The 12,279-nt window shown below is 50.5% G+C and overlaps 1 protein-coding gene across 1 annotated transcript in view; it reads left to right on the top strand.

The window, feature by feature from the left end:
* MCC (MCC regulator of Wnt signaling pathway) overlaps window positions 1–12,279 on the top strand; it is a 316,952-nt gene that overhangs the window by 265,654 nt on the left and 39,019 nt on the right. Inside the window, exons 10-12 of the mRNA XM_075541396.1 lie at window positions 3,187–3,327; window positions 6,174–6,277; window positions 9,821–10,004. Of these exons, the coding sequence (XP_075397511.1) occupies window positions 3,187–3,327; window positions 6,174–6,277; window positions 9,821–10,004 (429 nt within the window). The remainder of the gene's footprint in view (window positions 1–3,186; window positions 3,328–6,173; window positions 6,278–9,820; window positions 10,005–12,279) is intronic.

The following is a 12,279-nucleotide window of genomic DNA, read 5'->3' as shown; positions in this document are numbered from 1 at the left end:
GTGGCCTGCGCTGCAGGGAGCCACAGAGAAGTTCCACGGTGCCGCGTCAGAGTCCCGGGAGCGCCTTGCTTTCTGCCCGGAACCAGCAAAGGCCATGTGGCCCCGACGTGGCTGACATTGACCAGGCAAGCCAGTCTAATGCTCTGCTCTGCCACACGGCTGCCCAACTGTATTTATGCTCTGTGAAACTGGCATAATGCTGAATCCCACCATCTCCCCATAAAACTGTGACAGAGAACAATTGTACTGCATCCTCAGCTCTGTGGCTTCTTCCCAAGTCTCCCAATCGCAGCGGCTTGACTCTTCTCCTACCTCTTGCCAAAGCCTGGTGTGTGTCATCCCTGCCATGAGGTTGTCACTGAAGGACCAGGCCAAACCAGGGTAACCACTCTGACTCACAGGCGGCTCCCCAGTGGCCAAAGGGACTGCTGCACTTCCCAGCGCGGGGTGTGGCTGCCGTGGCCTGCAAGCCTCCAGTGGGAGAGCACTGTAAGCACTGACAAGGCTTCTGAGGAACCGGGAAGAAATGTGCACGCCCTTCCCGCTTCACCGTGATCCCGTGCCTTCCCTGAGTGCGGCAAGCCTGCGTGGACGGAAGGATCGTGTCAGTCCTCCCTGACTCGAAACTGCCAGAGACAATTCTTGAAAAGCGAGGTACCGTGGCACGTGGCGATGTCAGTCATTTTAAATCTTGAATTTAAATGTGTTTCCTGTTACATCCCAAGTACTTGAGACTGGCCGTCGTTGTCATGGCTGTGGCAGCAGCCAGGGAGAGCTTAAAAACCGCACCAGGCCTGCCCTTGACCGCTCCATCAAGGTCGATGCCTTCAGGGGCTCCTCTTAGTGAGGAGCTCCTCTTCACAGATGTGACCACCTGCTCGGTGATGAACTTGAGAAGGTACTTTTCGCCTCAGTTACGTGCACTCCTGAAAGACCACAGCAGGGGGAGGACCCGATGCTTGACGTTCACGCCATTGTGGTGGTCAGCCGTTTTATAGAGCCCTCACACAGGGGCCACCTGATCCTCGATTTGTAAGGGTAGGGCCATTCATCCTGCACAGGAGGAGGCAAGGACTCAGAAACTGACTTGCCTGGGGTCCAGAGCTATTGCAAGACTGAGTCAGAATTTCAGAATCGCCCTCTGATCTCATGTCCGTTGTCCTCTCTGTGACCATAGTTGACACTAGAACGTATGGGCCCCTGGAAATAATCCCCCAATATGTCCTTTTGTCTGTTACTGAACCACCTGGCTTAAAGTTAGAGGCCTTCTAGTCTCAAAAATAAACAAATGGAAGAGAGACCCTTTAGCTTTAAGCTTTTATGGGGTGTGCAGATAGGATTTAAACTCAGCAAAAGTTTGTTTCATAGTTCAACAGGGTTTTTGTTTGTTTGTCTTATTGTAAACTGAGTGGGAGGGTTTATGTTTCAGACCATTGGCTCTGCATTAAACAGTTCAGACCACAAATCGGTGCCCCCTACATTCTACCCCTCCCTCTGATCCTCTTCCCTGCCGTGGTCCTCCGCCCTCCCTCTCATTCAGGTCAGCGCCTGTGAACACTCTAGTCCATTGCTCCAGCTTCCCTCCCTTACCCTCCCCCTTTGGTAACCTGCAAAGCCTGGTCCCTCTGGGATGCACGTCACTGTCTTGATTTTCATCCTTAGAGTGGCCCCTTTGTGATTGACTAGCTTCACTCGGTAGGATGATCTACAGGTCCACCCATGTCATGTGTGTGTACCAAACTTCCTTATCCTTAGAGTGGCCCCTTTGTGATTGACTAGCTTCACTCGGTAGGATGATCTACAGGTCCACCCATGTCATGTGTGTGTACCAAACTTCCTTATCTATTCTGCTGCTGAAGGGCGTTTAGCTGTTTACCTCTTGCTATTGTGAAAAGTACGGCATGAATGTAAGTGTGCTTGTGTCTATTTTTCTATGACTCTTAGCTCTTTAGGGTATCTACTCAGCAGAGGGATTGCAGGATCATAGGGAATGTCTATTCCCAGTTGGTTGAGGTGGCACCATACTGCTTTCCAAATATTTACAGGCCCACCAGCGAGGTGAGGCTTCCAGGCTCTCTGCACCCGCTACTTGGAAAGCAAAGAGAAATAAAGGAGACAAGGCCCTTGTTTTCATGACCTTTGTATTCTGTAGGGGAGTAGTTCGTTTTATCAATAAGTAGTCAGAGAAGAGACCTCTGAAGATATGACACTTAAACTGTGTTATGTTTTTGGTTTTTTGGGTTTTTTTAGGAAAGAAAGGAGCAGCCATATGCTAAGCTGAGTACAGCCTTAGTGGCCAACCCATCAACCTTGAGGCTGAAGGAAAGGCAGCATGGAGTGGGAACAGGGCAAAGGCCAGCAGGACTCACATAGCGCAAACAAAAGGAAGCATTCATGGGCAGGGATGGCAGAGTTGGCAGGGACTGGGCTACATTTGGAGTCTGAGGTCATGGACAGGTTGACTCATGTTCTAACCATCATTGGAAACCATTGAAGAGTTTTAAGTAAGGGGAAACAAGGCTGGTTCACAGCTTGAAAGCTCACAGAGGTGTGCTGGATTGACACTGGTAGGGCAGGTGTGGAAGTGGACCAAGGGCTCAAGAAAGAGTCGCTATTATGATGTGGTGGCTGCTGTTTGCCCCTGTGCAGAGTGGCTTATTGAAGTGTCACCCAACATTACGCTCATCAGGACCTTGAGCCAAGGGTGTCTCGTTCACCAGGTAAATCCGCAGAGCCTTGCAATGTTGCCCGCACAGGAAGGGTGCCTGACCCCGGGGGCTTATTTTTTATTTGACACACACCTCATGATTCTTCTATTTAGAGTTGCTTCTCTATTCTTGTGTGTCAGCTGCATTTGCTAAAGCATCTGATAAGCCCTGTCCTAGCTTGCATTCAGACCTGAATATAGGTTAGCCCAGCCCATCCGTGTTGCCATCAAAGCAACTCCAATTCATAGCAACTCTGTAGGACAGAGAACTGGTCCACAGGCCTTCCAGGCTGTGAATCTTTATAAGAGGTGGCCCCATTGTTGCCCTTGGGATGGCTGGTAGGTTGGAGCCACTAACCTTTCAGCAACTCAGCCAAGCTCTTTAACCATCACACCATGAAACCTTCTGAATATGTTAGGCTGTGGAAATGAATTCTGACCCAGGGGTGAAATGTACACGTGATTGTCTTCCTTTGCAGCCGGATCGAACACCTCAAATCTCAAAATGACCTCCTCACCATAACCCTGGAGGAATGCAAGAGTAACGCCGAGCGGATGAGCATGTTGGTCGGAAAATACGAATCTAATGCCACAGCGCTGAGGCTGGCCCTGCAGTACAGGTGGGTGAGCACCTCTCTCCCTTGGTAGTCACTTTCATTTTGAAGTGCATCCAAATTTACGAGCTATTAAAAGTGGAAAACCGGCTTTTAGAAGACATAACTGGGACATGGATCCGCAAGTGTCGGTGTGACACGTGGAAGACCCCTCCGTGCCTGTGTGGCCATTTGGGAAATGAAGCCACTGAGTGTGCCGTTGACAAGCATGCATGTTTCTCTTCCAGCTGATATTACTTCATTCAAGTAATAGCACTCAAAAAACTCCTTTTTTTGCTTTTAAATGCTAATTCTTTTAAATCCTAACATTTAAATATACATGATATTGTTGATACTGTAATGCAGTCTACGTCGACTTGTGATATATTTTTAAATGTTGCTTAATAGTCTATTCACTTTATTTTTTGTATTTGTTTAGTCTGTTTACTTTGAATGACGATATTCCTCTATAGCAGGTTTCATATACTGTGATTTACTCATTTCTCTAAAAGGAATTCAGACTTTTGAAGAGTTCTTCATAATGAAAATCATTCTAGGGTGAATAATTTAAAACGGGTGATTGCGTGGGAAGGTCTTTCCCAGGATCCGTCCCTCACACAGAAAGCGGGGTTAAAGGAGATGGAGATTGTCTTGACTTTTCCAGCCTGCTGCCCATGCTATTCCTTCCAAAAAAGCATTTGAAGTCTATCACCAGTTCAATAATGAGCCGCTGATAGATGAATGCCCTATATTTTTTTCACCCTCATCAGCTTTGGAGTTTATTTCAAACTGACAGCTCATTTAATAGTAGCTACAAAACCATGGTTTATTATATTTTCATAGCCTTATCTTATTTGCAGCACCATTTAACCATTTTTGCCAAAGTCCCAGACTGGGGACTGTATTTTACACTTAGCATCCTGTATAAAGCTCAGTGTTATTTTCAGAACCTTGAATGCTATGAGGCCAAAGCTAAAGAGAAGTCATACTAATTTACAGACACCCCAAAGCAAACGGGTAACTCTTAAAACAGGCTGTCCTGTGCCTGCCGTCTGCCTTTCACTCACACGTCCTTACACACGAGGCAGTGACCAAGCTGGAAGATAACTGCCCTTGGAAGGACGAGCTGCCAATCCCAGGAACTGATGATTGGACCTTGGCCTTAGAGCTCAGTAAAGGAACATGAAAAGTAATGACGATCGAAAGCAGATGGTCTGTCGAGTGAATGTTCACTAAAGCAGCAATTCCCCTCCTCAGCTCCGAGACTACTCCGTTATTTGCTTAAAAGGGAAATCTTGCTACCACAGGTCTCTTGCTTGGGTCCACACAGGTGTTGTGCACATGCTGACCTACGTGTGTGGACCTGGATCCGTGTAGATTTCGGGCCATGATGGAGAAGGCCGCCTTCTGCCATCCTCGACTTGGTTTACCCAAGCACTTTCATTTTCCCTCTTAGACATGCAAGGTCAACTGCTGGGCACTGACTTATGTGGAGGCCTGTGTTTCGTGGGACAATTTTACAAGCATCTAATAAGGCTTTCTTTAATGATCTAACCATTCTATTCCTCTGCTGGCTGGTCTGGTGACACATGGCTCTTGGACATTTTACTGGGTTTTTGGGGTTTTTTTAGTTTAAATTTGAATAGCCGGAGGTGGCTATTGTACAAGTTTGAACGGTGCAGGTCTGGGTCAAACCAGCCTGCCAGAGTGGTGCTATATTAGCTATTGGTGTGTAATACATTATTACCGTCCCCGTGGTGGCCAGCAGTTTTGACTCCGAGTCTCACGAGATCCCATCAAGCTCTTGGCCAGAGCTACACCGTCTGAAGCGTTAGCTCAGAAAGCTCATGCCCGTGGCTGTTGGCTGGATTTTTCAGCTCTTTCCCATCTGCTGGCTCGGTACCCAAGTTCATCACCATTTGGGCTTCTCCACAGGACTGTCTCAGTGTCTGTAAGACATGTCAGCTGGCCTTCCCCAAGAGCAAGAGAACAAAGAGAGAGAAAGCAAGACCAGTCAGTCTTTTCAGGGACCTTGGGCGTGACACACCATCACTCCTGCTGTATCCTGTTGGTCACAGATCAGCCCTGATACTGTGTGGGAGGAGATGATGCAGGAATGTGGCTGCAGGAGCTGGGATCATTGGGAGCCACCTTGGAGGCTGGCTACCAGTTGTCAAGTCAACTCATGCTCGTGTCGACCCCACATGGGTCTGAGCGGGACTTTGCTTTCAATGACTGTGTTTTCTAAAGGAGATCACCAGGCACTATCTTCTCAGGTACCTCTGGGTGGAATTGAACCTCCAAGCCGTTGATTAAGGGCTGAGCATGCTAATTGCTTACACGACTCAGGGAGGCTGACCACCACAAGTACATCCTTTGGGCTGATGGTCATCAAGATAACATGCTTGCCTCTCCCTAGTATATTGCTTCTCTTTCGTTTTTCTGTAACCTAACATAAAGGAGACCTTGGGGGGTGGAGGGGTGTCTTTGCGGGAATGGCTAAGCTCTTGACAACTAGCCAGATGTTTGGTAGTTCTAAGCCAAGAAGCACCTCGGAAGGCAGGCCTGGTAATCCACTTTCAAAAATCTCCGGCTTGAAAGCACTAGGGCACATGAGTGCTACTCCGCACACATGAAATCGCCGGGAGTCGGAATGGGCTCAGCAGATGCCAGCAGCAACAGTGTAAAATAAAGAGCAAAGAGAAGAATGGGGAGGGGGGCTCAGTCTAACAACACACCCCTAGCTTTTTCCAGGGCCTATTCGTGGGTGATGTCTTGGTTTTGGTGGAGAGTGAGGCCGCGAGGCGGACCTGCAGCCTCCTCCCCTCAGCGTGGTGGTCCCTGCGGAGCTGAGGCCCGTGTCTGTGTTGCAGTGAGCAGTGCATAGAAGCCTACGAACTTCTCCTGGCCCTGGCGGAGAGCGAGCAGAGCCTCATCCTGGGGCAGTTCCGAGCAGCCGGTGTGGGGTCCTCTGCCGGTGAGTGTTACCTGAGCCCTGCAGCTTCTGGCTGCTTTCCTGCCTCCTTGCCCCACCAGCTGTTGGCTTTGGATCATCTCCAGGCGCGTGAAATTCACTTGTCAAGTGCGTGTTTCACTTTTCCTCACGAGTGAGTGAGTGAGTAAACTGTTTATGTTGAATGCAGTAGGAACTGGAGTGGAAACAGGCAAGTTAAAACAAACAACCTCTCATAGGAAACGTGCTCTCCTGGGCAGACAGTGGGATCCGAGGGAGCAGGAGACTCACTAGTGAGGCTGGTTGTGGGGGATCCCTTTGTCACCTGCGTGGCCTTGGCCTTTTCTGTTTGTTTTGATTGTCTGGCCTTGTTCTTGGTCTGTCTTGGGTGGGGGGGTTAGTTTTGAAGCCCGGGTTCCCCTGACCTTTGTCACCAGGTGTCTTTCTGAATGAAGAGGAATGCATTGCACACACCATGCTCTGCAGCTTTAGAAGATGCTAGCCGTGGGCTCCAGGACGGCCGCTCACCACCCCCTGCCTTCCTCTCCCGCCACACCCCAGTGCTCACGCACTGACCCTCTTCTGCCTTTCCGTTTTGAGTAGGTGGAAGCTATCAAGTTAACCCCAGTGTGTGTGCTCCATGGGGCTTTCTGTGGCTGGTTGTTTCCAGAAGTGGGTAGCCAGGCGTTTCTTCCCAGGCACATCTGGGTTTGTGCATTTCCCCCGAGGTCTGTTAGCCTCCATCCATCAGGCTTAGCCTTTCCGCCTGTGTCTTCCCAAGAAGTTTGCACAACCAGGGTGCCTCCCAAATCCCTCTCCTTGTATCCTTGCCAACACTTCTCCCCTCCTTTTTCCCAGGGGGGTGGTGTGTGTGTGTGTGTGTGTGTGTGTGTGTGTGTGTGTGTGTGTGTGTGTGTAACTTTGCACAGAACAAAAGCTGGAGGAGAAAAAAGTATACTTTGTCCTTCTTCGGTTTTGACGTGCACGGGGATCTGAAGCAAAGCTGCAGGCTTCGTGATTTCCAGCTTCACATCCACGTTCCCCAGCGTGGGAGCAGGTCTGCACTGACACGGTGACCGCCCTCTGCATCCCCCTCTGTATCTTTTCAATAGTCATTACAATCCCAGCCCAGAAGTAGAAACTCTGCCAGCATTTCCATTAGAAACCTCATTTTTCAGGGTTTTTAACTGAACCATAAAACTTTATTCTCATATGAAACAGATCCTAAGATGATCTTGGCTTCTTGTCAAAAAGTTTGTTGCCTGTGTGTGTGTGTGTGTGTGTGTGTGTGTGTGTGTGTGTTTCAGTATATGTATTTAGAAGAATGGTCAATTACCGGGAAGAAAACCATCTTATTTCCAGGTTGTATCAGAGGACTTTCTACACCATTCCATCCTGGAAGAGTACCTTCTGCTAGCCTCCTCCCTACTCAGCACAGTGATGTGGTAGAAGCTAAAAAGACTTAAATAAACCTGCATTTAAAAATCTTTAAAATCGATCATGAAATGCTTTATATTTGCCCAATACTGAGTGCCTCGTGTGTGTGTTTATAAGACGAGCCAGTGAGTCTACGGGAGATTGAGTCTCAGGAACCCCCGGGGACTGTTCTACCCTGCCCTATAGCGTCCTCGTCGCTGTCGGTGGAAATAGACTGGATGGCAGTGAGATGGGACTTCAGGGTAGAACTCAGAGAGCGCTGACAGAGCTGCTGGGGGTGAACTGGCCCTCAGAGGGAAAAAGAGAGGCATGAAGCTGGTCAGAAATGGATGTCAGGAAACCCTGGGAACCTTAGCCTGTGGGACACCCCCTCCCACCCCCCAGTTTCTCTCCCTATGTTCCTTAGAGCTGAAGGCTGGATTCGTTTGTAAAAGGCAGCCTTGGTTCTGTGAAAGAAGGTCCCTGCTTGGCACAAACCGTTTGCACACACTCAGTGGCAGCGGGTTTCCTGAGCCTTTTGGTTTCTCCGGGATTTGCACCAGCCTGAAGGTGGCTGTTTAACCTCACCCGGCAGCCTGTATAAGAGAGGACTGGCGATCTGCTTCCACAAAGATCACAGCCAGGCAAACCCCACAGAGCAGCTCTGCCACGTAACACGCGGAGTCAGTCGCAGGCGTCGGACTCGACTTGGCGCCCCGGGGCCAGAGAGGTACAGCAGAGCAAGTGTTTGCGGGTGGAGTGCGGGGAGGAGGGCCTCTTCCCTGTCGCCTGCCCACTTCACAGGCACTCTCGCATTCCTTCTGGATGCAGAGGGCTGCCGGTTTTCAAACTGTGCTGTAAAGCTGCAGGCGTGACCCTGCGCCTCAGCAGTGGAGGAGTGGAGTGTACCCCATATCCCCCCACCCAGAGACCTGGGCCACTTCAACCCGTCCCACTGTTGCCAACAGCCTGCCCGCCTTCCACATGAGATTCACTGAGCTTACTTGGGAAGGCAATGCGGCCAGGGTAGCTTGTTAGGCCTGCCCGGTTTCTAAGGCCAACAGGAAGGTGGGCGGGGCAGGGGGGTTTGTTGTCTGTGTCTGGGCTGCCGCCCACCACTGCATTAGCGCCTTCCCTAGCTAGATCCAGTGGCCTGAGTTCCCCACACCTGTCAAGCTGAGGGATTTGTGGGGGATAGTGTTGCACTGAAAACTCAGGAAAATCGTGCAGGAAGTGCGGCGTTCCCATGTGGACCTTCGCCCTCCCACGTGTTGGGTGCCCTTGAGTCAGTTCTGACTCAGCATCCCTCTGCGCACTAGAACATAGCCCGCCCAGGCCTGCCCCGCCCTCACAGTTGTCCTTGTGTCTGAGTCACCGTGTCAAGCCCATCTCATCATCAAGAGCCTTCCTCTTTCTGGCTCCCCCTCTACGTGGCCAAGCACAATGTCCTCCCTCCTGCAAAGGTCCCCAAATATTAACATCTTACGTTAGTGGGATACATTTGTTGCACTTTATGAGCCAACATCGGTTCATCATTTGTAACCAAAGCCCATGGTCTCCATTAGGATTCATGGACATGGGCAGCCCTGTGTGTCCTGAGAAGCATGGGGTGCCTTGTGTCCACCACTCAGTTGTCCTATGAAGTGATTCCACCTTCCGGAAATTGCCCTTGGCTCACCCAGTCATTCCTTGGAGAGATCAGCGGTTGCCAGGAGCTGAGGGGAGGGACGGTACACCTTTGGTTTTAGCCATTCTGTTGGTCTCTCTTGCCTCCACAAAGCTCTGCCAAAGCAGTGGACGGGTGGAGATTGGGGAGAGTTTCCCTTTGACTTCTCTCTTTCACACAGTTGTACCCCACAGAAAGCTTGTGACTGGGGCGGGGTGGGGGCGGGGGGCGGCACAGTCAGGAGCCTGAGTCATTAGAAAAGCATCGCTTGTGAGAACTGAAAACAGACCCCAGGTAGCAGCCATCAGCCCAGCCCAGAGCAGAGAAGCGCCTTCCCAGATACAGCTGCTATATGGCCCGTGCCTGTCCACTGCCGTTTCCTTGCCACCAGACTGCTTCAGCCCTGAGTAATTGACTCTCCAAGCTCCTTCCCGAACTTGCCCAAGCTGGGCCCCTGTTGACCATTTGGTTTCTCTGCAATATAGGCGACCAGTCAGGGGAGGAAAGCATCACCCAGATGCTCAAGCGGGCTCACGACTGCAGGAAGACGGCGGAGAATGCGGCCAAAGCCCTGCTCCTGAAGCTGGACGGCAGCTGTGGGGGCGCCTTTGCCGTGGCTGGCTGCAGCGTGCAGCCCTGGGAGAGCCTCTCCTCCAACAGCCACACCAGGTGAGCCCCTCTCGCCCCCGTGGGCAGGTGGGAGCTATCACCAGTGACCAACCGGCTCTCCAACGGCCCTCCCGGCGTGGGCAAGCACGGGCATCTCCTCAGGCCTGCAGCCCATGCCGGTCTAAGGAGGAGGCAGAGAGTCCACATGGGAGAGCTGGGAAGGGGCCTGATCACTGGTCAACGTGAAACTGCAGCCCAGAGAGAAGGGGAGGCATGGAAGCCCAGTCTACCTTTCCGCCTGCCACCCTTCCTCCCGTAGGGTCTTCTTTGCCACTTTCAAAAAGTGAGGCAAAAACATGTGTGACAACACGTTTGCCGTTGGTGTACAACTATCAGCACTATCGTTTTCCAGATGATGCCGCCTCCGTCAGCAGAAACTCAGTGCCTTCTAAGCCGGGCCTTCCCATTTCTCCCTCCTGCCCACACCTGCTGACCACTGATCACGCTTTGGTGTCTATATATCTGTCTTGTTCGTATCAATGAGATCATGCAGTGTTTGCCTTCTTATGGACTGACCTTTTCCCTCAGCACAATGCTCTCATGTCCTTTATGATTCCTGATTTCTAGGAAGAATTAGGGTAACTTGGGCTAGCTCAAAGGAGCCCTGGTGGTATAGTGGCCTGCGTCAGACTGCTAACACCAAGGTCAGTAGTTTGAAACCACCAGCTGCTCCGCAGGAGAAAGATGGGGCTTTCTACTCCCATAAAGAATTATAGTCTCAGAAATGAATGATAGTCTCAGAAACTCACAGAGCAGTTCGACCCTGTCCTATTGGGTCACTATGGGGTCGATGGCAGTGAGTTTGGTTTGGGTTTTGGAAGGCTGCTCAAAGGAGCCCTTGTGACACAGTGGTCAAGTACTTACCTGCTAACCAAAAGGTTGGCGGTTCAAGCCCCCAGGTCTTCCATGTGAGAAAGGCATGGCCATCTATTCCTGTGAGGATTACAGGACCCTTGGAAAGCCTATGGTGGCAGTTCTACTCTCTCCACTTAAGAGTTGCTAAGAATCAGAATTGACTCAGTGACCATGAGTCTCTTGCTGGTTTTTGGTTTTATAAGGTAGCGGCAAATGTCCCTAAGCACCAACCGAGGCCATTACCATTACATCTCATGTCTATTGAAGGCCTAAACCCACAAACGCCTTCACCTTCTGTGCCTTCTAGACTGTGTTAGAGATTCTCCTGTTAAAACAGGAAGGGTAACCTCCCCACCCAGCCCTCCCAGCTGAGTGCGAGCACCTTGACTCACAGATGTGTAAGTGACGTGCCTGTTCATGCCTGCTTAAAAGCCTGGACTTCAGCACCAAGTGCACTGTCCACCCCATGGTGCCACGGTTGGGTGTCATGGCATGAAAACTCAGTGTTGACTTGCCAATTACTTGACTGGACCACGTAAGAGCAGGCTGCATTTCCTGAGACACGTGTCTTCTTGGTAGGCAACACAAATGTCCTGTTCCCCCTCTTTCCTGACTGGCAGGAGCCAGGCCCCCACTTCTTCACCTCAGTGCACCCACTTACCTGTCCTGGGCCCAGAGTCCCAGGAAAGGGTGAGCTTCTCTCAGTAACACACTTGGCCAGGTGCCCACACGCACAAGGGAATTATTTGCTCTTGACTTCAGCAACAATTGTCTTATTCAACGAAACACAGACGATAATTTATTTTTTTCTCAAAACCAGATTCTTCAGTTTAAATACACAAAACAGATGTTTTTCTTAATGGCTTTTCCAGATGTGTGTAATCTATAATTTCCAGGTTCATGTAGACTGGGAAGGTAACCCTCACGCTGTCTGGTCTCTTTCTGCCGCGTTTGTGCAGCTCAGGACGAGTCTGAAGGGCACTCTCTGCTGCGCCAGGCGCTGTAAAAGCAGGCAGTGTGCCTGACCTTTTGCTCCCCTTTCCACCTGCCCCCAAAATGACTTTGTGGTTTTCATCGGAATCAGAGACAAACTTCGGACCAGTCACGGGCGGGGATGTTTTGTCACCATCTATTTAGCAGAGAGCTTGGTCTTGAATCTTGGTTAGAAATACAGTAAGTCCCTGGATTACTAGCACAGACAACTCTTACTTGCCCTTTAATATTATATAAATGTGTCCTAACTTGGAAATGATCGAGCCAAGCCCTACTCAACAAAGTCTTTCTCACAGTTACCTTCCCCTGCTGTCTGTGCTGCGCTTAAATCATTGCAAAGGCTTTGACCCTTCTCTTGAACTGCAGCAAAGCTAAATGTGAACCGTCTGAACCTGCAGACCCCACCTAGACATGTGGAAGAACAGCG

Source organism: Tenrec ecaudatus, chromosome 2 (genome assembly GCF_050624435.1).
Source record: "Tenrec ecaudatus isolate mTenEca1 chromosome 2, mTenEca1.hap1, whole genome shotgun sequence".
In the NCBI taxonomy this organism is placed as follows: domain Eukaryota; kingdom Metazoa; phylum Chordata; class Mammalia; order Afrosoricida; family Tenrecidae; genus Tenrec; species Tenrec ecaudatus.
The sequence above is the reverse complement of the archived record's forward strand: the minus strand, read 5'-3'. Positions and strand labels throughout refer to the sequence as shown.